The sequence below is a fragment of the Capricornis sumatraensis genome, chromosome 2 (assembly GCF_032405125.1).
Source record: "Capricornis sumatraensis isolate serow.1 chromosome 2, serow.2, whole genome shotgun sequence".
Taxonomy (NCBI): domain Eukaryota; kingdom Metazoa; phylum Chordata; class Mammalia; order Artiodactyla; family Bovidae; genus Capricornis; species Capricornis sumatraensis.
Window position 1 is genome coordinate 18978861 of NC_091070.1, and position 25813 is coordinate 19004673.

At 45.7% G+C, this 25813-nt stretch overlaps 1 protein-coding gene across 5 annotated transcripts in view; it reads right to left on the reverse strand.

Moving 5' to 3' along the window:
* RGS6 (regulator of G protein signaling 6) overlaps positions 1–25813 on the reverse strand; it is a 188837-nt gene that overhangs the window by 69471 nt on the left and 93553 nt on the right. For 3 of the 5 annotated variants that reach the window (XM_068964417.1, XM_068964419.1, XM_068964421.1), the window contains 6 exons: positions 20776–20840; positions 16790–16866; positions 14168–14249; positions 12320–12394; positions 10347–10445; positions 8946–9007 (listed from right to left, as the gene is read on the reverse strand). In XM_068964417.1, the coding sequence (XP_068820518.1) occupies positions 8946–9007; positions 10347–10445; positions 12320–12394; positions 14168–14249; positions 16790–16866; positions 20776–20840 (460 nt within the window). The remainder of the gene's footprint in view (positions 1–8945; positions 9008–10346; positions 10446–12319; positions 12395–14167; positions 14250–16789; positions 16867–20775; positions 20841–25813) is intronic. The other 2 variants (XM_068964418.1, XM_068964420.1) reach the window with 2 other exon arrangements.

Consider the following 25813-nt stretch of genomic DNA (forward strand, 5'->3'; position numbering starts at 1 on the left):
TGCGTGTTATAGTTAGCAGCCTCTTGCCTATGGGCATCTACATCTGGCTCCTGAGAGCAAGGCATGGGAGGAGTTGGGGTCCCATAGCTTGTATGCAACTCACTCAGTAATTCTCTTGGTTTCAGCTTGCCCTTTGTGATGTGATGCGTCTGAGTTCTGAGCTACTGGGATTCAATTTCTCCAGAGAATAAAGTGCCCACCTCCTGTTTGTCACTAGTGGGGAGAGAGGGTCTCTTTGTGGGCTTGGAATCATGGTTGGAGAAGCTCCAGAGACTGACTACCTATTCCCCTGGGGTTACCCCCATGCCTCCTTGCCTCCCACAGTCCTGGGTGCCTTCAAGAACCAAAGCCAGATTTTGCTGGGCAAACTGGTTTTGTTATAATTCTCCCACCCCTAATAAGGAGGTCATAATGTTCTTCATTCTGTCCCCACTCAATTTCATTTTTATTAAATTTTGAAACATTTCTGGCATAAAAATTATAAGAGCATCATCCTTGAACTCACCACCCAATAAAAAGAAGCACAATATTACAAACAGAGACAGAAGCCTGTGGTCATGTTCCTTAATTTCATACACTTGTGCTCTTGGGAAAATGTGTGGAAATCATTCATTCATTCATTTGTTGAGCTTGTGAGTTTATACTATTTTTATTCTTTACTGACATGTTACTTTTGGGGAGAGAGAGAAGACAAATATTTGTCCACAATATTATTAGCATCTTAAATGAATTTATTATAATTTATGTACTCATTTCCTTTTTATTAGACATAGACTTTTCCTTTCTTTTAGTATACATAGTTCTGGCTACAGTAAAACACCATTGTTTATGTAAGTTTTTCTGTCTTTTAGGTTATTTATTTAGAATTAATATCCAGAAGTGGAATTATTGGACCAGCAGGTATAAATCTTTTCATGGTTATCGATCCACAATAAAACTTTCCCGTAAGCATTGCCATCTTGAGTGTCACCAGCTTCCCCTGTAATGGCAGATTCAGAGTCACAATTCCTGCTACTGAATTGCAAAGAGCAGGCGTGGCCGAGTGGCTTACTTCTGAGAATGTGAAGAGATTCGTTGGCAGCTCCATCTCATTGCTACTCAAAAACGTGGTCCATGAAGTGCAGGACAGGTATCACTGGGACCTTATAAGAAATGCAGAAGCTCAGGTCCCACCCAGAATCTGCACTGGTAATAAGATCACCAGGTGAACGATATGCACGTTTGAGAAGCACCATGTCCCGTTCTTCAATTTTCTGAGAGGCTCAGGATGTTTTATTCATCAAACGAAGATGAAGGAGCCTGTGATACTTTTAGTTTTAAACACGTTGTCTCATGCATGGACTGTAACGCCGTGGGGGTGGGAGAAGCAGTGGACCAAATTGAAAAGCTTTGGTTTCTGATTCTTCGGTGAGCCACTGAACTGATCTTTGTCCTGGTAGCACAGAAGGTAAAGAATCTGCCTGTGATGAGGGAGACCCAGGTTTGATCCCTGGGTCAGGAAGATCCCCTGGAGAAGGGAATGGCAACCCACTCCAGTATTCTCGCCTGGCAAATTCCATGGAGAGAGGAGCCTGGCGTGCTATAAGGCAAGTTCGCCATTTATTACCTAATGGCCTTGATGAGCCTTCAGGACCTCAAGAAACTAGGAAAGCATTTCAAGAGTCCTCCAGTTACCCCACAACTGTAAGACAGATGCTTGTAACCGCCATGGCAGTGCATGTCCACCACCCTGTAAATCTCTCGCTGGTGGTACATTTGGTGTGGGCGAGGCTTCATCCATACAAGCCGTCCAGCATCTCAGGTGAGAATGGACAGGCACAGGAGCTCTAAGTGAGCACTGTGACTGCAGGATCAAGAGATAAGCTGGGGCTGTGATAGCTCCCAGGGCAGGCATCCCTTTGCCACATGGGCCAATCTCATGCCTCCTGAGGTGAACACATCCAGACAGACAGGGTGCCGCACTCCAACCCCACAGGGACAGGAGCTCCTGGCCTCGGGACCCTTCCTGACTTGGCCCAATGTACCTCTTTGTCCGGCTGTTCATCTGTGTCCTTTAATAAACTGGTAAGTGAAAGTGTTTCCCAGAGTTCTGTGAGATACTGCACAAATTAATCAAACCCAAGGAAGGGGTCATGGGAACTTCTGTTTATAGCCAAGTCAGACAGAAGTTGTGGGGAACCTAAGGACCCATTATGACTGGCATCTGAAGCGGGGTGAGTGAAAGGCGGTCAGTTGTGTCTGACTCTTTGTGACCCCTTGGACTCTACAGTCCATGGACTTCTCCAGGCCAGAATACTGGAGTGGGTACCCTTTCCCTTCTCCAGGGGCTCTTCCCAACCCAGGAATTGAACCAGTTCTCTTGCATCGCAGTCGGATTCTTTACCAACTGAACTCTGGCACTATCTCCAGGCAGAGTGTCAGACTAAGTTAAATTGAGGACACCTAGCTGGTGTCAGAGAATCGTCTGGTGTGGGGGAAATAGCCCCTTGTATCTAGTGTCAACAGAGCCGTGAGTATTGTGGCGTGAGAAAGTGAAAGTGTCAGTCGTTCAGTCAAGTCTGGATCTTTGCGACCCCACGGACTGTAGCCCGCCAGGCTCCTCCATCCACGGAATTCTCCAGGCAAGAATACTGGAGTGGATTGCCATTCCCTTCTCCAGGGGATCTTCCCGACCCAGGGAATGAACTCAGGTCTCCTGCACTGCAGGCGAACTCTGTAACGTCTGAGCCACCAGGGAAGCCTATGGTGGGGTGAAAGTAAAGGAAAAACACGGGGAAAGGAAGACTATATTTTTTCCCTACACAGCATCCCAAGAATGAAGTATATACATGGCATCGGTACATAGTATATGGGGGGGAAGAAGGAGAGATGCTGTCAGGCTCCAAGGAAAATGGGCAGTGAGGGCTGGCTTGCAGCTGTGGGAAGTGATTACTCAAGGGGAGTAAGGGCATGGAATACAAAGCATTCCGGGAGAGTGACCATCATTCTGACTTTAGAAATACAACACTAATGTGCTGCTGCACTCCCTAGGAGATCAGGGCCTCTCGTGGGAAGGAAACCCAGAGACAGAATGTGAGAAGGGTGAACAGGAGAGTGGGTTTGCAACCCCTTTGGTACGTGTACTTTCTAAATGATGACGCACAAAGGGGGACCGGGCAGGAAGAGGATCTGAACGGGAAGGGAATGAGAAGCCGAGCAGCACAGCAGACACAGAAGAAAAAAGGTTGCTTCTTATTAATCCACTCATCTCTCTTTCTTCACGTTGGAGAAAAAGGGGAGGAAAGACCATATAAAGAAAGAATTCCTTAATTATGGGCCACCCAGAGAAAAGATATGCAACAGAGAAACTCAGGTTGAGGGAAGGGCCGTGGAAGCGAAGGTGGCCCCTTAGACAGAAGAGCATACGCCAGGCCAGCTATCCCGGCCTTTCTAGGTCTTGGTCTGGATACAGGCACCCTGTCTACAGTGTTACCTCTGGTGTTTTCTTTTCTATCACCTAACATGAGCTGGGAAAGAGAAGCAAGGACTCTGCAGTATCTGGAACCACATAAAAGCACTGTTGTAATGACCTCTTCGGTCCCCTTTTTATCCTCCCTGAAACTATCATTAGACATTAAGTTCACAGACTTCTATCATCCTAGCAGGTTTTTAATAGACTCTTAGGGTCTACAGTCCCTTGCTCATTATCTCATTTCATGAATTACATTTCATGTTCACAGAGGGGTCAGGAAGCAGAGGAGGAACCCGCTATAATTTCAGGGGGCAGCAGTGATCTCGGACATGGGCAGGCAAGGTGAAGGTAAGAAGTCAATTCAGCAGTTGGCTATGATGCACACATGGCTCCCAAGGATCAGGTAAGGACAAGCTAAGTGCGGGAGCAGATACAAAATCACACAACACTATTTCCCCATGTGGGACAGCTCTGCATGATCCGGGCAGTGACTGGCCATAGCTCAGAGCCACTAAAGGTGGAGAAACATAGCAAAATATAGAGACTTTCCAGACAATTTGGAACTAAAATGTATAGATTTTTGCATTCTCAAAGTTGGTTTGCCTAGTGCTATAAAGCTGGGTTGAATAAAAGTGGCTCCCCTTGAGCACTCTTGCAAAGAAGAGCAAGACCTCATCTATTTGGCAATTTCACCTATGGAGGAAACATAGATAAATGACCAAAAGGGCCTCGGAGCAGAGTCTACAATGAAACACATATGCCTCAAGGCTCAATGCCTCTTATTAAGAAAAGCACACTTCATGAAGACTCTTTTCTCTTGCTTTTGGATGGAGACTAAAGAACTTGATTATTTGATTTTCTGGTGTGGTAGATCTGTTTTAAAAACGGAGTCTATTTCCCCAGTTCTTGAATCTGATCTGGGCCTGTGACTTGCTTTTGTTAATAAAATGCAGCAGAAGTGCCAGAATGCCAGTTTCAAGCCTCAAGGAGCTCTGCATGTTTCTGCTCTCTTGCTTGCAATCCTTCTGTCCCCAGGCAAACAAGGTCAGACCGGCCTGCTGGAGGATGAGAGACCATGCAAAGCTCTGCTCAATGGTCCCAGCTGAGGTCATCCTAAACCAGCTGAACTAAACATGTGAGAGACCCCCAGTAGAGCAGCCAACTGAATCCACAGAGGCACACAGACATGAGGGTGCTCCAGCAGACAGACATATGTACACAGACTTATATACACAGACACGTGAGCACACAGACTGGCAGGTAGCCAGCCATGTGACAATAGTAAATGTCACTTGTTTGAAGACACTATGCTTTCAGGTGGTTTGTTACTCAGCAATAGCTAACTGATACACCTGGCCTGCTACATATTGCAAATGGCAATAATTTAGAGAGAAAGAAGGACTACTGGAGACAAGCCATGCTGACAGAAATAAGAAAACAAGGCAGCAACTAAAAAGCAAAAACACAGACTCAAAGAACATACTGGTCTGGGGCCCTGATGCTCAGACAGTAAAGAACCTGCCTGCAATGCAGGAGACCCACGTTGGATCCCTAGGTCAGGAAGATCCCCTGGAGACGGGAATGGCAAGCCACTCCAGTATTCTTGCCTGGAGAATTCCATGGACAGATGAGTCTGGCAGGCTGCAGTTCATGGGGTCACAGAGTCAGACATGACCAAACGATCAGAACTTTTGCTTTGCTACGGGAAAGGGAAATATTTGATAAGACCTTGATCACTGACAGAATTTTAAAGCACAATATGTGAACACTGACCCTGAGTTATCCAGAAAACTTAACTGAAAGGCAATATTCTTTCTTTAAGAAGGCAAGGGCATTTTTAAGCAATATTCTCATTCAAAATAGTTAACATGAAAAGCTCAAGGTGTTAAGCATTATTTGTCTGGAAAATTCATTTGTGTGTGCAGGGACCATACTTTCTGAAGCCAAAAGTGGGTGACATTTCAGATGGGCTTTGATACCGCTTCCAGGAAATGTAGTTTGGTGGCCATGATGTAGGCATTTGAGGACATTTGACCACTCACGGGGACAATGAGACAGAAGAGGTGAAATCAAGATGACTCAGGAAAATCTGCACAGAAGAGCCAACCTCCTTCCTCAAAGGTTCCAGGTTCATAGTACCAGAGCAGGCAGCCCAGGGAGCCCCACAGACTGGAGGCTGCAGGGCCAGCCTTCGGGAGGCTGCAGGGCCAGCCTTCGGGAGCCTGCAGGACTCTCTGTGCTGGAGAGTGGAAACGAAAGAGGTGGGAAGAACTGCCATCTGCAGGGCCAGCCTCTTTCCTTGGCCTGTCCTCTGTCCCTCTGGACATCACACAGCAGGTTCATGCCATTTTATGTACTTGAATTCTGCTCCTTCCCAAAGCATCACACTGGAATATAATAACTGTTCACACTCACTACAAGTGTTGTGAGTGCCAAGGGCTAGATCAAGCTCTCGCAGAGGATTAACTCATGAACTCTGTTAGTTAAGCACCACACTGCTTTCTCCCCTTTCAAGAGGTGAACCAAGGCACAGAGAGGTGAAGCAACCTGCCCAAGATCACACAGTTAGACAACGGCAGAGGCGGAATCCAAACCTAGACAGCTGGCTCCACATCCTTCCCCTCCATTGTGTGGTTCTGCTCCTTTACTTTGCAAAGGTTCCTTTTTCTCTTCCCAGCTGTGTCTGGCTGCATCCTTTGACCCAATCTTGACTCCTGCCTTTTTTAGAACTGGACTTTTATGATCACCAGCCCTCCTGCCCTCTCCCCAGTTTCAGTTCTCAGAGAACTAAGGGGAAAACCACACGCGCCTGTTTTCGGCGGTCTGCGGTCCTTTGCTGATGGCTTCTGGCTAATGACCACGATTGCCTGGAGCAGGTCCAGGGAAGCCAGGCCCGCCCACCTGAGATTGCTCAGCTGCCACCTCTGGTGAGCAGAGCAGTGACACGCAAGGCCAGCTGCCAGCGCTACCTCACTATTCTCACCCCCACCCAGCCGCTGACAGACCAAGGCTCCAGGCTGCTTTATCTCCTGCTAACACCCGTCTCCTCTCCCTCCTCCTCTCTATCTGGGGGTTTCCTGTGGCTCTAATGAAAAACCCTTGTGTCACATTGAAAGGTTGCCAGTTACTGCTGCTGGGAATAAAATGCAGTCTTTGCTGGGCGGAGACTCATGAAAGCTTCAGGCTGGGGAGTGAGGAGGGCAGGGTCGGAATGAATAATCTCTTTGGGTGAGCAGGCTCTCAAGTATAATTAGATGGTACCAGGTGAGGCCTGTAAATAAACAATGTGTGCGCTTAGGCTCCCCGACCCCGCCAGGGCTGTCTCCTTTCCTGCCATGCACACCCACACAGCTGGCCACCCTCGTGCTGCCGGGGTTGGGATCTTTCCCTCCACCCCAAAGATGAGACCAGGCTGGGTGTCCCTTTTGATGTGAGCCCTCAGGTTGCTGTGTGTGGTGGGCAGTGGCTTTCCCAAATCTTCAGAGACCTGGTCAGTCCACCATGGGGTATTCAAAATCCAGTTTCCCTGATCTACTCTGAATCACTGAGTCCAATTCCTAGCACGACGGCTTAAGACTCTCCAGTCTTAACCCCCTCCCCAACCTGGATGATTAGGCACAAAACCACTGACCCTAGCAAGCAGACCAAGGGAAAGACACACCCACATACATGCTCTCCTAGGTCTGCAAACTTTAGAGTGTCCTTCCACGGCTAGCTCTGATCCTAGGACAGCCAGGACAGACATTACTGTCCCCCATTCACAGACAAAGAAGCTTGCAGTTCCTCACAGGCTACGACACCAGGGGAGCCGAGGTCCTCCCAGCTGTTTCAGTCACAAGCACTCTGCTGGGATGAAGACAACCACAGTGAGGTTTGAAAAGCAACCTCAGAGCCTGGTACTCTGAAAGCCCCACATTATGATGGTGGGGTGAGGAGGCTCCCCAGCCTGCCAGGCTAAAACTGTGACCCCTGGAACACTTGTCTAATGTGAGGTGAGCTCCAGCCACGGCAGCCTTCTCAAGCAAGTGCATTAGGGGAAAATAGGAATATCAGGAATTCTCAGTAGGGTCGATTTTGCCCCCTCCTGGGACATTTAATGGGGTGTGAAAACATTTTTGTTGTCATAAACTGTGAGGTGGGGTTTTGGCATCTAGCGGGTAGAGGCCAAGGGCTTCCTAGGTGGTGCAGAGGTAAAGAATCTTCTTGCCAGTGCAGGGGACGTGGGTTGGATCCCTGGCTCCGGAAGATCCCCTGGAGAAGGAAATGGCAACCCACTCCAGTATTCTTGCCTAGGAAATCCCATGGACAGAGAAGCCTGGTGGGCGACAGTCCATGGGGCTACAAAGAGTAGGAAATGATTCAGTCACTGAGCACACATACGTGGGTAGAGGTCAAGGATGCTGAAAAACGTCATGTACAGGACACCCTCCTGCCACCAACAAGTGTTCGGCCCAGAATGTCACCTGTGATACTACTGAGAAGCCCCGGAATAGATACGAGGTGCCATCAAAGAGATGAGCCCATATCCAAGGATGTCCTTGGCCACCTAAGAGCAAAGTGTGAATCCCAGTTTGGCGTTTGTGTGTGGAGTTTTCTTTGGCTTGACTTTTTTTGCTGTTATTTATCTAGAAAGGAGATATGGATGAACCCAGGGGCCAGCAGGGAAAAGGCTTACAGGTTGGGCACACAGCCAGCCCTCCATGTCAGGTGGGCTTAAAGGACCCACTTTACTGTGATGGTCAATAAATACTAAGACCCAGCTCAAGCCCTCGAGGCTTCAGATATTGGTCGCCACTTTAACAGTAGCATATGGATGAGTAAACCTCTGGTTTGGGGTTACCTGCTCAGATTTATTCCATATAGACTCCCCAGGTGGTCTCCCCTCTTTAAAAAACTTCAAAAAACAGACTGTTTCATTGACAAAATCAAGTCTCCCATGAGTTAACAGAGTGGAAACGACTCCTGGTGCAGACTGTAGCTCCAAGGCTCCTGCGGAAGCCAGGCTGCAGGTGCCAAGTGTTTTCTTTACAGTTGATTCGATGCAGTTGGGCGGTTGATGGTGTGTGGAGGTGGAATGCCTCCTGATGGTCCAGTCCCCCCTGTTTGCACAGCCAGCACCTCAAAGGGCACACATAATTTTTTCCCCCTGTAAAGTGAATCTGGGCGTTTTACAGCTGAAAAGGGAGCACTTCCATTTGAATTAATCAAGAGGCTGAAGGTAAATGTGCATTCTGTAGCTTTTAAGGTCGGTCTTCCTTGATTGACAAGGTCTCTCAGCTGCCCTCCTGAAAAGCTTTAGCAACAGAACATTTCTTGGCATCACTCAAGGGAGGTCGGCTATCTCAGCTGTACTCAAACATGCCTGTGGTGTTTCCACCCATCAGTGTAAGAAATGACTGTGGACTGCCTCCTGATACACACTCATCAGCCATAACCCTGGCACATTTCTCCTTTGTTAAATTAGAAAAAATAGTAACATTAAGGGGAAACGTACCTTTCAGCCACTTTGGACATTTTTAAACAATGTCTGTCAATCTGTGCATTCAAAAATGTTATCTGGGGAAAGACAGAACAGAAGCGTTAAGACTAAACTGGGATATTTTCACCCTTTCACCCCAGGAACCCAAATCCTGTATTTCTACCAATAGCCAAACACGTTCTCTGGACAGACTTCTCCAGCCCTCTAAGTTTCACTCCAGCAACTATTTTCCTCTTTTGGAAATTCTTACCACACTCAAGAAATACAATCTACAGTTTAGCCTATATCACATATTCTCCTGTACTATGTTATGGCTTAAGGCTTGATTCCCAGAAGTGATTGCTAATCTAAAGATAGTCTATATTCTACAAAGCTTAGAAGCAGCATGGAGGTAATCCACACACCCTAACTACTTGGTTTGTCTATTCTCCAGTGATCTCCTACCCAACTTTCACACCTACATCACACCTGTGTGCTTGGTGTACTTACCTGGAATCACTGAGTAGCTATTTTCCATAATCTATTTCCCTTCTCCCGCACAATAATAAACTTGTCAAGGTCAGGCACCTCACAGTTTATGCCTTTGGGAGCCCCCTAGAAGCCAGTAAAGCATAATGTAAAAAGTAGTCCCTCGAATCACTTTGAGTGAGTGAAGTCGCTCAGTCGTGTCCGACTCTTTGTGACCCCATGGACTGTAGCCTACCAAGCTCCTCTGTCCATGGGATTTTCCAAGCAATAGTACTGGAGTGGATTGCCATTTCCTTCTCCAGGGGATCTTCCCGACCCAGGGATCGAAGCCAGGTCTCCCGCATTGTAGACAGACGCTTTACCGTCTGAGCCACCAGGGAAGTCCCAAGTCACTTTATTACCAGTGAACTCCTGGAAAGGAGTAATGTAATTAGTCAGCCACTGTCTGTTGACTTGGGTTGACCAGTTAACTCCTCATCATGGAGGATGATAACATGGAACCAAATAATGGTGAAACGGCATTGGGAGTAGGGCTTGCTCTGTTCGTCAGCTTTCCTTCTGAATCAGAGCAGTGAAGCTGGTGGTCCTGAGCTGGTTTACTCTGAAAGTGCATTACAATTTTAAGGGCCCTGTGACATAAGTGCTCCCTACCCTACCCACCCCCCTCCCCCAGCTCCTACAGCATCTTGTAGAAAACCCTACTATAGCAGTCAGCCCATGGTGTTATGATAACTCATTATGTCCTTTTCTGCTAACTGCTGGAGTAACTCGGTGCAGAAGTTCTCCTCTTGAGCCTCCATGAATTATTCACACGCAGAGCTTGAAGGTTCAAGTCACCATAACTGCTTCCACTGTGCTTTCCGGGAACTTAAAGCTCCCTGTGAACATTCAAAAGGCTTTCAAACTGGCCATGTTTCCCTTTGAGAGTGCAGCAACCAATTCACTCACTTGTTTCCGGACGTCTTCTTTTGTAGTTTTCCTGATTGGCTGACTGGGGATGTGCACCGGGCTTTGCGACTGGGATTCTTCAGTCACACCGTACACAGACTAGAGAAGAAACAAGAACGTTGAATCAAGCACCTTCAAGAGCTGAAGGAGGCCCAGAGGGTTAGCTACTTCGAGCACTCATCTGATGCTTCTGCGCTCCTCTATGACATCCTGACAATAAGTCATTGGCTTCTGCTTGAATTTCTCCAGTGATGGGAACTCTGGCTCTTGAGACAACTGGTCCCATCTTTGGGTTATCACTGCTAGAAAATCCTTCCTTTCATTGATGGTCTCCTGGCTTAACAGTGCTTCTCCAAATATGGTCCATAGACTACCTGCAAAAAATCATCTTGGGTACTTGGTAAAGATGCACATTGCTGAAATCTACCCCAGACTCACTGCACCAGAATCTTTGTGGGTGGAGCTGGGGAGCCTGCACTTTTACCAAATGCTCCAGGTGATTCTGAGACACAAGAAGGTTCAAGAAGGGCTAAAGATTATGCAGAAAGAGATCCCCTCTAGACTTTCTATTGGTTATGCCTCTCTGGTACAAATAAGATGGGAGGGTTTCAGATTTTTTCCTTTCTTCTGACCAGTTTTCTGGACTCAGTTTTCCCACATAACCACAGGTATGGCTACTTTTAATCTGTTCCTTTTGTTAGAAACACATTAAAGACATTCTTTGTTCTGGGAAAGAAATATAACCCTGAAGGGTACAGTTTATAGCCGAAATCCATAATATCATGGAAGGCTCAGATAAGGTGCACATGGGCTCCATGAAATTCTGGAACATTAGAATTAGGGGGTCTTTAAAGATGAAATGAGGACATTTTAAGACGAATGTAAAAAATATAAAGGTGTTGAATCTGTCATCTATTTATTCCGGCCTTCCATCACCCTGGTACTGTGAAATGACAGCAGCACCCTCGCATACTTTCCTGACTGCAATGATAACAACAAAGATTCTTTTATGTAAGATTTTTAAAAAGGATAATACAGTGGGTATCAATAACTCAACGAAGAACAAAATATATAAGTAAAATCAAGGAGTTGATACATATGTCATGACACGTATACAGATGAGAGAGAATCACTGCCCCTTCCAGTAAGTGAAACACAAATGACCACAGGATCATTCATGGCTGGATGAGATGGTGGTTTGACTTGGGGGAGATCTAATACACTAAGACTTTCACTTGTGTCAAAGCATCAAACCAGCCCCTGTGGGATCTCATTACTTATGGTTCCTTATGTGTCCTTTCCTCTCCACTGCCTCCCCAGAGTCAAGAGCTATTCTGGACCTCTGTACCCTTGAGCCTGCTATGGAAATCCTTGGGAAGCCCCTGCTCTGGTGCCCCCTTCTGTGTTCCTGAACCATCCTGAACTTCCCATCATCACCTGCTGGCTTGCTTCATGCCTACCAGGCTGTGGGCTAGGGACTTCCCTGATAGCTCAGTTGGTAAAGAACCTGCCTGCAATACAAGAGACCCCGGTTCAATTTCTGGGTCAGGAAGATCTGCTGGGGAAGGGACAGGCTACCCACTCCAGTATTCTTGGGCCTCCCTTGTGGCTCAGCTGGTAAAGATCCACCTGCAATGCGGGAGACCTGGGTTTGATCCCTGGGTTGGGAAGATCCCCTGGAGAAGGGAAAGGTTACCCACTCCAGTATTCTGGCCTGGAGAATTCCATGGACTGTATAGTCCATGGGGTCCCAAAGAGTCAGACACGACTGAATGACTTTCACTTGTAGGACTTGCCACTGTATTTCTGCAGCCAAGCCCACACCTGCCACTCCATAAACACTTGTAGAATGAATGAAATGGTTTCCAAGGATGAAACAGGGAGAATTACAAATAGCGAATTGTTATTTGAACAGTATTCAAAATGGAAGGGCAATTCCCATCAAGAATTTTAATTCAGCTAAACTAGCAAACCTTTTTAACCTTTTGTGGGTTCTTCAAACGTCGACATTTTCTGATATCCATTTCTGTTGTGTTCACACAGCCTGGCTGAGAAAAAAAATCATGTAAATTACTAAGTGACAATCATACCTTCCAAGGTGGCTCAAGTGACACCCTCAGAACCAGTCTTTGTCTTTCCTGTTACACATAATACATGATTACCTCCATTTTGCCATTGACAATTTGTTTTTACAAAGGTGTTTCCATCTGTAATATGTGTTCCTCCACAGAGTTCTCATATGAAATAAAATAGCATAGCTCATATTATTGAAGGATGATATGTAGATGGTACAGTGTACAGTTTATAAGAGTAAACTCATTATTCAAAGCAGTGGATGGCTTCAATTAGAGCCTTTGTTATTTCACACACTGGAGGAGCCCGGTAGGCTGCAGTCCATGGGGTTGCAAAAAGTAGGACACGACTGAGCGACTTCACTTTCACTTTTCACTTTCATGCATTGGAGGAGGAAATGGTAACCCACTCCAGTGTTCTTGCCTGGAGAATCCCAGGGATGGGGGAGCCTGGTGGGCTGCTATCTATGGGGTCGCACAGAGTCGGACACGACTGAAGCGACTTAGCCGCAGGAGCAGCAGCCACCTAAGGGCTTCCCAGGTGGCACTGGTGGTAAAGAATCTGCCTGCCAATTCAGGAAATGCAAGAGATGTGGGTTTGATCCCTGGATTGGGAAGATCCCCTGGAGTAGAAATGACAACCCTTTCCAGTATTCTTGCCTGGAAAATTCCATACGCAGAGGAGCCTGGCAGGCTATGGTTTTGCTTCTAATCAGACTTGAGGAGGGCTGACAGAATTTATTCATTTTAGCTTCATTTCATGAGGAAAATGCAAAATTTGTTTTAATAATATGAAATTGGAAATGCATCAGATCTCATTATTCATGGATTTTGTATTTGTGAATCTGCCTACTTGCTGAAATCTACTTATAATTCCCACACTGACACTCCTGGTGACTTCATGGTCACTGGTGCATGTGTGCAGAGCAGCAAAAATGTAGAGCTGCCTGACCTGCATGTTCCCTGGGAGGTGCCTTCTTGTTTCCTCTCCTGCCGTAAACAAGTGTCCTTTTCATGGTCTATTTAGCACTGTGTTTTACACATTTTTGTGTGTTTTGTTGGTGATTTGGCTGTTTAACATGGCTCCGAAGCCCAGGGCTGATGTGCTATCTCATGTTCCTAAGTGCAGGAAGGCTGGGGTTTGCTTTATGGAGAAAAGAGGTGTGTAAGATAAGTGCCATCCAGGCGTGTGCTGTGAGTTCAAAGTCAGTGATCAACAATATACATTAAATAAGGTGGCTTTAAGCTGAAACACACTTTAAACAAGATTCTGTATTGATTGGTTGATGAAAATGTGACTGGAGGCTTGCAAGAAACTAACCCTGTATTTCTCCCAGGATAATGACTCAGAATCCATTAATTCAGTGCTTTCGATGACCAGTGATGTGAGTAACATCAATCGGTTGCATTTGAAAGAGAATACTCTAGAAGTTGGAATTGAATAACACTAGAAGTGGAAACTGCTTATTTTAGGACTCTTAACTTTGGGGCCCAAAGTTCCCTGGGTGGAATTCCCACAGCTTCACCATTTCCAATTTCATATTTCATGAATGAATCATTTTTAAAAGGTAGAACTGATATACATACCAGAAGAGCTACTGAGATGATCTGAGTGAATGGCAAAAGCAATTTCACAAAGCTTAGCAATTTTCTTAAGAGTGAGACGCCTCGTGGCTAAAGACAGTCTTTTCTTTTAAGTGAAGGAAGAGAGAAAATTGAAAAAGAGAGAACCAAGCAGAGCTTTCTCACCACTGGCCTGTGGACATCCCAAAAGGCTCGTTCTTGACTATCCAAAATTTTCCTTTCTGTTTTATCCTTTTTCCGATCAATCCTGGAAGAGTGAAAAAAGGGAAATCAGAGGGTTTTTATTCTGTTTTTCCTTCCTGATCCACGTGCCAGCTCTAGGTCCCATTTTTAGGTGCTTAGTGTACATGGGGCTCTTGGCACCTGTGTGGCTCCTGCTCTCTGCAGAGCTGTATGATACGGGTGCATAGTTCCCTCAAGGAACCCTCAAGAAGCCCACACATGGTAAGAGAGCTTGTTTTCAGCTAGACTGCAAATTACTGATTATGTATAGTGAATAGGGTGAGCCTATCCAGTGTTCAGAAATGCAGCTGTCCTTTTGCATTGTTAAGATCTGGATTATTAAGAACTGCATCAGTTGTCATCCTCTCCGCCCCACACCTTATCAAAGGACACTGCATATTCAAGTTATGAGAAGGAATATAACCATAGGCTTGGGATCTTTCATCCTCAAATCTGAAAGTTTGCTTTAGCTTCCAGAATCAGTAGAAATGTCTTCAAAATGCTGCAGTTATGTGTTTTAAAATAGGACTTCTCTGGTGGCTCAGACAGTAAAGAATCTACCTGCAATGTAGGAGACCTGGGTTTAATCCCTGGGTCAGGAAGATCCCCTGGAGAAGGAAATGGCAACCCACCCCAGTACTCTTGCCTGGAGAATTCTGTGGACAGAGGAGCCTGGCACGGGCTATAGTCCATGGGGTCGCAAAGAGTCGGACATGACTGAGTGACGAACACACTTTTCACTTTTCATGTGTTTTAAAAGTCACTTAAACCATCTGATTCTCTAAAAGCAAAGTAATAGCCCTGGTGTATGACAAGATCCAGAAGGCAAATATCACTGGCCTCAAAGCGGGAGGCACAAATTGCAAGACAGACAGATTCTTCATATTGTGATCAGGAGCATAGGTAAGAGCCTTAAAAAACAGCCTGCATTACTCCATGTTATCTAAGTAGAAAGTAACTTCAATTAATTGCGGTGTAACTCCTGGTTCTTGGCTCTCTTGGGAGTACTTTAGTTTACTAGACTAAAATAAAGTCATAATAACCCTGTGATTTTTGTGATAATTGCTGTGTACTTAAACAGCCCAGAATTATAATGTAATCACGGCGTTAATCAAAATAGGGAATCGAGAAATACCATACATATACAAAGGGGTATTTTCCCCTCCTTTTGTAACGTGGGATGACGCTGTGTGGTCCTGAAAGTGTAAACCAGACCGTCTCGTCCCAGTGGTTCCTGAGTGCACTGGCTCCATTCTTCCTCCTCACCCCTCACCCACCCGCCTGCTTTCTCCTTCCTCAGGGACTGTGGGGGGCACTGAGGTGGGGTGTGGGCCTGTGGAATCATGGGTAGGGGGCAGAGGCTGCAGGGGGAGGGGGTACAGTTTACTGGACCCAAGGACCTCACGTCATTTCCAGCTGCAACCCGACTGGTCATCAGCCCTGGGGGATGGGCTGCAACACTGCCCAGAGCATGGGGAGGGGCCCTTTGGAGACCCATGGGGGCTGCTCAGGTGCAAGTGGTGCCCAGAGAAAAGATACTCACCTTCTCCCAGTTCAGCATCCCTTCCCCACCCCCTCCTCTGTCCCATTTCTTCCATCATCACTTGCAGCTAAATCAGAGCTCGTTGCCGAAAAGAACAAGAGGGAACCCCACCTGAGCAAACCCATTTCCCAGAATCAAAAGGATCTGGTTGATGACCATGTTTCTGGGGGACATTCACTGCCCACTTCTGTTTCCTTACAGAGAAAGGAATTTCCACTACACCCCCTGGGAGGGAAGAATATGGAAAAAACACTCCTCCTTTCTCCTCCTTTCATCTCTTCTTGATTTAACTTATTGGTACATTTGAAACAAGAAATAGAGAAAGCTGAGGTTGCTCCATCTGGGCCCAGTCTAGATCATTCTGTTCTCAGGACACCTGTTCTCTGCAGGCAGTAAACTTACAGGGCTTGACTCTGCCCTCAGACTGGGGGGTGGTACTACAGATACCCAGTTCTGCCCTGGATGGGAAACTGTAATTCTAGGGCAATGATTTGTGGTCCTGGATCCAAAATCATGTCCCATCACTAGTTTTATCAGTAGCAATCTGACATCTTGGACTCCAAATGTCTGACTTCTGTGCCTTGTTTTTGACTGGTTCTGAACCCTTCCCCTTAAGAGAGATGGAAGAGGGGCCACTTGTTGGCTTTCCTGAAACTCCAGTATGTTTTCCCAGAAAGATGAAATTTCCAGACCAATAAGTAAAGTGGGTCCAGTGTTTTTCAGGTTCTGAACACAGATTTGGAAATCTCCTTGGGAATTAGGTACAGCTTCTTAGAACCAGAGTTATACATTTGGGAGGGACCCCATTACCTGCTGGAACACACACTTTGGAGATTATTCAGGGTGTCATGGGTGACAGAAATTCAATTTCTCCATCCTGACCTTGATTTCTGCTCAGTTGTTGTCATGAGAGAGACAGTGACTAACCATGGCTGGCCATGGAAGGAAACCCCACTCTCATACCACCTCTAAATTCCAGAGAGTCTTTTTCTCTTTGCAAGGGGCCTACGAAGTTCACCTACTTGACTTGTGCTTCTGCTTGCATAAAGATGAATTCCCACTTCCTTGCAAAGGCTCTCTGGAGTCTTGCTAAGTTTTCCTAAAGAGAAATGAAAATCAACAAGATGGCATTAATCATCGTGAGTTTGCACATCAATACTTATTACAAGGCAGCCATCTATTTTGGTTACTTGCAAAAAACCAGCAGGGCCCTACTTTAAATCCACCGGACATGAACCCAGTTTGACATTGCACCAGACCCTGCTGTACAGAACAGAACTATTAATATTCATTTACACATCCATTAAGTCTGAAGTCTCTGTGGTTCCCCGATTCTTCCTTTCTTGTGTGTTTTAAGGAACACGACTCACACAGCATTTATAAAGGCCACTGAAGACAGGGAGACTGGATTGTGATTTTTTATGCAGGATTTAGGGAAGGAATGAGAGGTGTCTTTGCAACTGACTGCTAGACCAAGAATGGAATTCTCAAGATTTGTCTTCTAGCAATCAGGGGGCTGGGAAGGTGGCAGAAAAGGAGAACCCAGAGGACCTTGCATTAATCACTTTGAAAGTCCAGATTCAGAAGTGGGAAAGAAGGGAGTGCCCAGGTTTGTGATGTTCATGAAAGGAAAACCCAAAAACCATAGGAAAGGAAAGGCATTCTGGGTCACCTTTCGAGGGAGAGGGAAGAAGCCTTTTCTCGAAGTCTGTTGAGCAACCTAGTGGCACAATAGGACAGTGAGGTGGGGTGTTTGACAGGTCCCTTAATGACGTGCCTAATTCTGATGGAATGCAAGGCAAGAGCCCACATTATGCTGGGTGTTTTCATAGAGCTCATGCCAAAACTAATTGATTACCCTCATTAGTGGATTATTAATATAAAAGGAGCTTTGGTTGAAGACCAATACATGTAAGCTCCGTTATTACCAAGGCTTGCTGTGTAAACATTTCAAAAAACCCACCATTTGATTCTCCCTGATAGCTCAGTTGGTAAAGAATCTGCCTGCAATGCAGGAGACCCTGGTTCATTCCCTGGGTTAGGAAGACCCACTGGAGAAGGGATAGGCTACCCACTCAAGTATTCTTAGGCTTCCCTGGTGGCTCAGCTGGTAAAGAATCCACCTGCAATGCAGGAGACCTGGGTTCAAGACCTGGGTTCGATCCTTGGGTTGGGACGATCCCCTGGAGAAGGGATAGGCTTCCCACTCCAGTTCTGTGGCCTGGAGAATTCCATGGACTGACTGTATAGCCATGGGGTCATAAAGCGTTGGATGCGACTGAGCAACTTTCACTTTCCACCCCCCACTTTTGTGTTTTTCACTGTTCACAGGAAGCAAAGCTGGTAAAGCCTGAATGTCAGTCAACTGGGAAGCAGTTACCTAAATCACGATACAGTAATACCGTGGAATACTAGACAGTCATTAAAAATGAGACTGTAGATTGTTATTGCTGCTATAGAAAGAGTCTCAACATTCCTACAGTATACGACTGGAGAAAGAAGCAGCTTACACAATAACTGTTTACAGTGCGATCTAAGTTTGTTATGAAAAAAAAGTGTATGTACAGAAAAAAGGACTGCAGGCTTCTTTCTCTGCTTTGTTGTTTGAATTTTTGTTTTTATAAAGATACTATGCCATCAGGAAAAAAAATAATGAAATTATATAATACACGTTAAAAATAATAAAATTACTGAATTGTGAAGACAAAATGTTTTTTTTAGTTTCTAACCACTTTTAGACAGAACTTCAACGTGAAAGAACATCTTAATGCCATATTCTTTACCAATACCAAAGCAGAATGTTGCAGGGCAAGAGAATAGAAAACAGACTAAAATATGTTAGGAGTTGGTGCTGTCCTGTTTCTATTTAGGAGCTTTTTTAAAAACACGGGAACTACTGGGAGGGGAGACACAGGATGGAGGGGCCACATGCTTCTGCACTCTGGGTTGTTCCTGTAGGTCATGTTCGGGAAGGGATGTGGTCATGTCCAAGTTAAAGCAGTTGGTGCTGGATGCCCAAAGAGCCAGGCAGCGGTCTTCTGGGAGAGGGGTGGTTGCTGGTACACGAGGGGAGTCAGGGGGGTGGGACTGGGTGCCTACGATGCTCAGAGCCATAGAACTACCAGGCTGGGGGTGCATGGGGAGATCATAAAGTCCCAACACATTTATGTTTCATGGCTCCCACGGATAAGCCAACTTTAGCCAGGGCCCAAGTCTCCCAGCGAACTTCCACTTTGCACTACTGTCTCCCCGCCAGTCCACAGGTCCTGTGATGCCAGTGGGACTAAAGAGTGGAGGGCCACACACCCATCCTGCTCTCTGAGGGCGGGCACATCCCCTTGGGCTGTGGTGAGTGAAGGGAGTGGTGGCTGGGTGGGTGGACTTGGGTGCAGGTACCCACGAGTGACAAGGTCTGGTGAGCAGGGCCTCACTCTTATTTCGGAAGACTGAGGCCACGAGAGACATGGGGAGATGGGTGAATCTGAAGGTGCTGTTCATGCTGGAGTATCCAGGGGTGAGGAGTCTTCACTGCCCCTGATGTTCCCCCTCTCCTGGCTGTCAGCCCTTCAGTCATTTCATGGCTCCACAACACCTCCTCTGGAGGGCCTGTGAAAAGCCGGCCAATATTCTAGGTTTTCTGTGACCTGTACAGACAGTGGTTTGGGTGGAAAGATTTTGCAATCCCGGGTTTTAAATACTTAAAACATTATCTGTGACTCTTCAAGTTCGCTGTGCCTTGGTTCTATTAAATGGGGGTGGATATGAGCGTGGTGGGGTCTCCAGTTTCTGCAAGCAATCACACCTTGTGAAAGAAGGAGGAGGAGGGAAGTTGGGAGTGTATATCTCCATCTGACATCCGTCTTGTCTTCTGGATTGGATTTGGTCCTAAGATTTTGCATCTACTGCCAAGTACTGATGAATTGGGTCTGAAGATGCAATTTTTAAAAATTATCATATATTAAGCTAAAAAAATGATCATATAGTAAAGCTGTTTTTCTTCTTTTGGTGTATAGTAATATAAATTTTAACACATGTATACGCTTGTGTAACCATCACCACAATCAGGATACAGAATGTTCCCATCACCACCCCCCGCCCCACAAACTCCCTCATGCCATCTCTTTATAGCTGCATGCATCCTGGCAGCCACTGATCTGTTTTCCCTCATGACAGCTTTTTCACATAAATGGAATATCACAGTTTGCAATCTTTTGAGACTGACTTCTTTCACTCAACATGATGTCTTTGATACTCATCCAAGTGGTTGGATTAATAATTCATCCCTTTTCATGGCAGAATAGTATTCTGTTCCAAGGCTGTAGAGTAGTTCATGTAACCATTCATCTGTTAAAGTGCATTTGGATTGTTTTCATCTTTGAGGTTTCACACATAAAGCCACTATGGACATTAGTGTACAGTGGCTGTAAGTTCTGATTTCTCTGGGGGTATGTAGGTAGTTATGTTAAAGTGGGATTACTTGGTTTATATGGTATGTGTGCGTTGAACTTGATGAGAAGCTGCCAAATCATTTTTCAGAGTGGCCACACCCTTTTGCATTCCCACCAGCAATATAGGAGAATTCCAGTTGCTCATCACATCCTTACCAGCACCTGAACTATCAGTACTTTTAATTTTAGCCATTCTAATGTGTAGTGGTATCTCATCATGGGTTTAGTATGTACTTCTCTAATGGCTGTTGAACATCTTTCCATATGCTTCTTTTTCATACTTAAGCCCTCTTTGGTGAAGTGTCTGTTCTAGTCCTTTGCCAATTTTTAAGCTGAGTTTTTTTTTTTTTATTGCTGAGATTTGAGAGTCCTTTATATAAAGATATGATTATATTGTGATGGTAAGAAGAGCTGAGAAAAAAAAAGGGAAATAGAAGAGACTTCCTTTCCACTGTCTGAAGGAGTTGGGGGAAGAAAAAGGGAAAAATGCAAGCTGAGTCAGAGCTGCAGGCAGTTTACATTCTCCTCCTACACTGTACCTGGAAAATAATCATACTTACTGCTTCATAGTCTGCCAGTTCCAGCCTTGCTTTATTCTGCATTGTCCTCTTACAGAGGTAGATGGCTGAAGGAAGAGAAATTACAATATATGTAAGACTAGCAGTTTGGTGGAATCATAATCCACCCACTCATTTGTTCATCCACGCATCTAGCCAGCCAGCCAGCCAGCACTCACTATATGCCCAGCACTGTGCAGTGAAGAATAAGTTTTTCTGTGGATGTCATGCCATCTGACCTCTAGGAATATTTCTATAGGTCAGGATCGGATGAGGACCGCCCCTCATCCGATTCTGACAACCTCCCTTCATCCTCCCCACTCTGCTTCATCCCAAACGTCCTCCATCAGTGCGACCTTTCATAAATATGACCATGTTACTTTCCTGCCTAAATTTCCTGCGTTGACACCTTAGAGAGCTCAGATGAAAGGTCAGGCTTCTAAAGGCAGCATGTTTGTTTCTTCAAGATCTAGTCTCTGCTTGTCTTGTCAACCTCTTCCCTCCCTCATTCAGGCATGTTGCTGTTGTTGCTCCGTCATGTCTGACTCTTTGTGACCCCATGGACTGCAGCACACTGGGCTTTCCTGTCCTTCACTATCTCCTGCATTTTGCTCAAACTCATGTCCAATGCGTCAGTGATGTTATCCAAACATCTCATCCTCTGTTGCCCTCTTCTCCTCCTGCACTCAATCTTTCCCAGCATCAGGGTCGTTTCCAACGAGTCGGCTCTTTGCATTAGGTGACTAAAGTATTAGCACTTCAGCTGCAGCATCAGTCCTTCCAATGGATATTCAGGCATGTGAGGCTACCAAACCCTTTCGGTTCCACTTCTCTGTGTATGTGTCCACTGCTTGGAGGCCTTTTCCTCTTCCATCTTATTTCCCTCCATCTGGAAACCATCTACTAATCTTTGAAGACCCAGCTTGGTGTTCCTGATAGCATCTATCCATCCTCAACCATTGGACCTAATTCAATTGTGCAGTGCTTGTGAGTTTACCAGCTGTCCCTGCTCCAGGCTGAAGGCTCTTCTAGGGTAGAGGCTGTACCCTACTCAGCACGGACTCTTGCACCAAGCTCCGGGGCCTGCCAGGTTGAGTGAGTGGACAGTGGAAAGGGAAGACAATTTAGGTGTCTTTTCCCAAGCTCAGGAAGGGCTATTGGCTGACAATTGTCAGGATATTCTTCCTCCAACATGGCCTTCATCACTTCCTCTCCTGCCTCCGCTTCTTCAGTATCTCCTTTTTTCTCCAGTGCCAAGTAGAATGACCCAGGGGAGACAATAGATAAATGGTATGAATGAGTAATAGGATGACTAGGAGGGAAGGTCAGAGAGGACCAGGACCGATCTGCTGTTTGACAACCTAATTATACCAGGAACTCTAGTCAACTCCTTGCTGGGTTAACCAACCTGCTCATGTGATCTGAAAATTTTCCTGATGCAGACTACAGTATGGAGCCTTCTGGCAGCAGTCTCCTCTGTATGCCCACATTTCTCACATCATTCGGGTTTGCGAGTGAGGGTCAGTTGTGTTTGTTTTCGAATCTGCTTATGTTAGGCATTCTGGTTATTTTAATAACGTACAATCACTAAATATTACATGCACTGATGAAATTAATGTGAAAAGAGAGAGCACAGCTGTTTCTATGAAGACCTAGCTGAATGGTTTGGAACAGCTTGATAAAGCAGAGTCAGCTAAGACAATTGCTGATAAATTTGGTATGGGTGAGAGAACTGAAAAAAAAAAATACATGAAAAAAAGTAAAAATATGAGAGGGGTCAACATACAGTTGCTTTAAAAGTATTTTTTAAATTCTTGATGTACTTTAAGGAGGTCAAAACTGGGTGGTTTATTTCAAGTGTGGTTTATTTAAGACAGAAACTCAAATTATGGGGACCAAAAATCAAAGAGAATCTTTGGTTCCATCTCAAAAGTCTCCTGGGTGAATATTCCTTGGTATATTCTCCATTCATTTGAAGTGCTTAAGGTATGCATGTATCACTTTTTCATGATTCTCTCCTTACCACCCTTTCCAGTGAAACAAACAGCTACAGCTCTGCACTATGTCAGATAAGGGGTGTCTGCTCTGTTAAAAGGTACCTCCTTTGGTCTCTTGGGTCACCAATTAGGCAGCCTGTGGAACTGGAGGAAACTTGTAGCAGGAAAGCTGGCATGTCACCTGCCCCTGGTCTCAGTGATCCTGAAGCAGTATAGCTACTGGAGCTACTTTGGCAACACTGCCTTGGACGGTGTTATTTTTTTAAATTTATTTTTGTCTGTGTTGGGTCTTTATTGCAGCACGTGGGCTTTCTCTAGCTGAGGCGAGTGGGGGCTACTCTCTAGTTGTAGTGTGCGGGCCTCTCACTGCGGTAGCTTTTCTTGTTGAGGAGCAGGGGCTCTACAGCATGTGGGCTCAGTAGTTGTGGCACATGGGCTTAGGTGCCCCAAGGCATGTGGGATCTTCCCAGACCAGGGATCAAACCTGTGTCCCCTGTATTGGCAGGCAGATTCTTATCCATTGTACCACCAGGGAAGTCCCTCACAGTATTTCGTATTGGCCAAATTAAAAACTCTGGAAAGTCTAACCCAGATTGGGTCTTTATTTAAGTGGGATCATCCCAAGAAATTTCCAGCCCATCTGGGTCAAAATGGATCAGCTAAGTTGAGAAGTAAAGTACCATGCACAGAAGGCAGAGGTACCTCTCCTGATGAGCATGAGTTATAAGGCGGCATGTTGGCGGGCCCCTTCCTGTGCAGCGAATGTCACGCATCGGGCAGTCTGTCCACCCCACTGGGGAGGTGGCAAGCAGCAGTTGAGGGGCCCTCCCTGGGGACTGTGTGCTTCCTCAGTGGCTCAGCAGTGTTCCCTCTGACACCCAACCCATCAAGTGACCACTGGCAACAAAAGCCAAGTCCTCTTACAGGGCATCCGGGGACTTTCTTAAAGCTCAGATGCTGGCTTTTTGTTTATGGATATGCAATTTCTCATTGGAAAAATACTTGTCTTTTTTGCCCTCAAGCCAGCATCTCAAGCTCACTGGCATCCCACCAGGACAAAAACAGAATGCAGTAAAAATTTTTTACAGTCAATAGATTCATGTACTACATGTGCATTTAAAAAACATTGAACCTATCATATGTCAATGTCCTTAAAAATTGACTCCCTTTCCAAACTTTCTGTCTCTACTCAGTTCAGTTCAGTCACTCAGTCGTGTCTGACTCTGCAACCCCATGGACTGCAGCAGGCCAGGCTTCCCTGTCCATCACCAACTCCTGAAGCTTGCTCAAACTCATGTCCATTGAGTCCATGATGCCATCCAACCATCTCATTCTCTGTCATCCCTTTCTCCTGCCTTCAATCTTTCCCAGCATCAGGGTCTTTGCCAATGAGTCAGTTCTTTGCATCAGGTAGACATACTAGTGGAGTTTCAGCTTCAGCATCAGTCCTGCCAACAAATATTCAGGGCTGATTTCCTTTAGGATTGACTGGTTTGATCTCCTTGCTGTCCAAGGGACTCTCAAGAGTCTTTTCCAACACCACAGTTCAAAAGCATCAGTTCTTCAGCTTCATCAATTCTTCAGCTTTCTAGCTTTGACTAGATGGACCTTTGTTATCAAAGTAATATCTCTGCTTTTCAATATAATGTCTAGGTTGGTCTCTACTAGTCACATCGTAATATTCCTCAATCTCCTAAACTAAGGTACACAGAAACCATTTATTTCTCTATTTCCCCCATACCTTCTAATTACTTTTTAGAACAATGGAATTTTAGCATTGGAAGTAACCTTGGCGACCATCAGGTACAGACCCCTCACTAATAGATGGAAAAATAAAGGCTCAGAGAGCTGAAGTGCTTTACTCATGGACTAGTTAGTGGTAGAGGTGGAATTAGAATTGGGGTCTAGTTTTCCACTATGACATTCGCTGCTCCGTGTACTCATTCACTGACTCATTCATTCTCCCATTTAAAAATCTGAGTGCCTCAATGTATATATGTGGAATCTAGAAAAATGGTATGGATGAACCCATTTTCAGGGTGGGTAAAGAGACAAATGCAAAGAATGGGCAAGAAGAGAAACAGGGAGGAAAGGGAGGATGGCATGAGTTGAGCGAGTAGCACTGACATGTGTAAGTGGCAGCTACTGGGAGGCTGTTACATAGCACAGGGAGCTGAACCTGGCGCTCTGCAATGACCTAGAGGGGTAGGATGGTGGGAGGCGGGAGGGAGGCCCAAGAGGGAAAGGACACACGTGTACATATAGCTGATTCACTTCATTGTACAGCAGAAACTAACACAATATTGTCAAGCAATTATACTCCAATTAAAATAAATGTGAGTGCCTCTTCTCTGGTGGCTCAGACAGTAAAGAATCCGCCTGCAACGCAGGAAACACAGGTTTGATCCCTGGGTTGGAAAGATCACCTGGAGAAGGAAGCGGCAACCCACTCCAGTATTCTTGCCTGGAGAATTCCATGGATCGAGCCTGGCAGGCTACAGTCCACAGGGTCGCAAAGAGTCAGACACGACTGAGCGACTTAACACTTTCCCTTGTGTGCCAAGCAGTCTTTCAGGTCCCAGGGAAATCACCACACTAGCAGCTACCACGTACATGGAGCTTGTTGAATATCAGGCAGTGGTCTAGGGACTTCCCAAATGTCCACTTACTTAATCCTCATAATAACCTATGAGGCAAGTTCTGTTATTAGCCTCCTTTCATAGGTGAGGGAATTTTTCAGGTTATTCCCCATTTTCGGAGGCCCACAGTGGCTCTGGGAAGCTGCCGAACCTATTCTAAATGTCTCTCCTCAACTACGAGGACCTTTTCATAAACTTGTCCATCCAAAATTATTCCACCTTTGTTATCATGCTTCAGCAACATAAAATCTTTGAGTAGTTGGATCAGATTCCTTAGCATCCTCTTCTTGCTTGCACATCCTCTTCTTGCTTGCTCTCTCTCAGCCTGAGATGCTTGGAGGGCGAGCCTGTTACTCAAATCTGTGACAGAGCAATTGACACAAAGTAGATGTTGAAAGAAGGGAA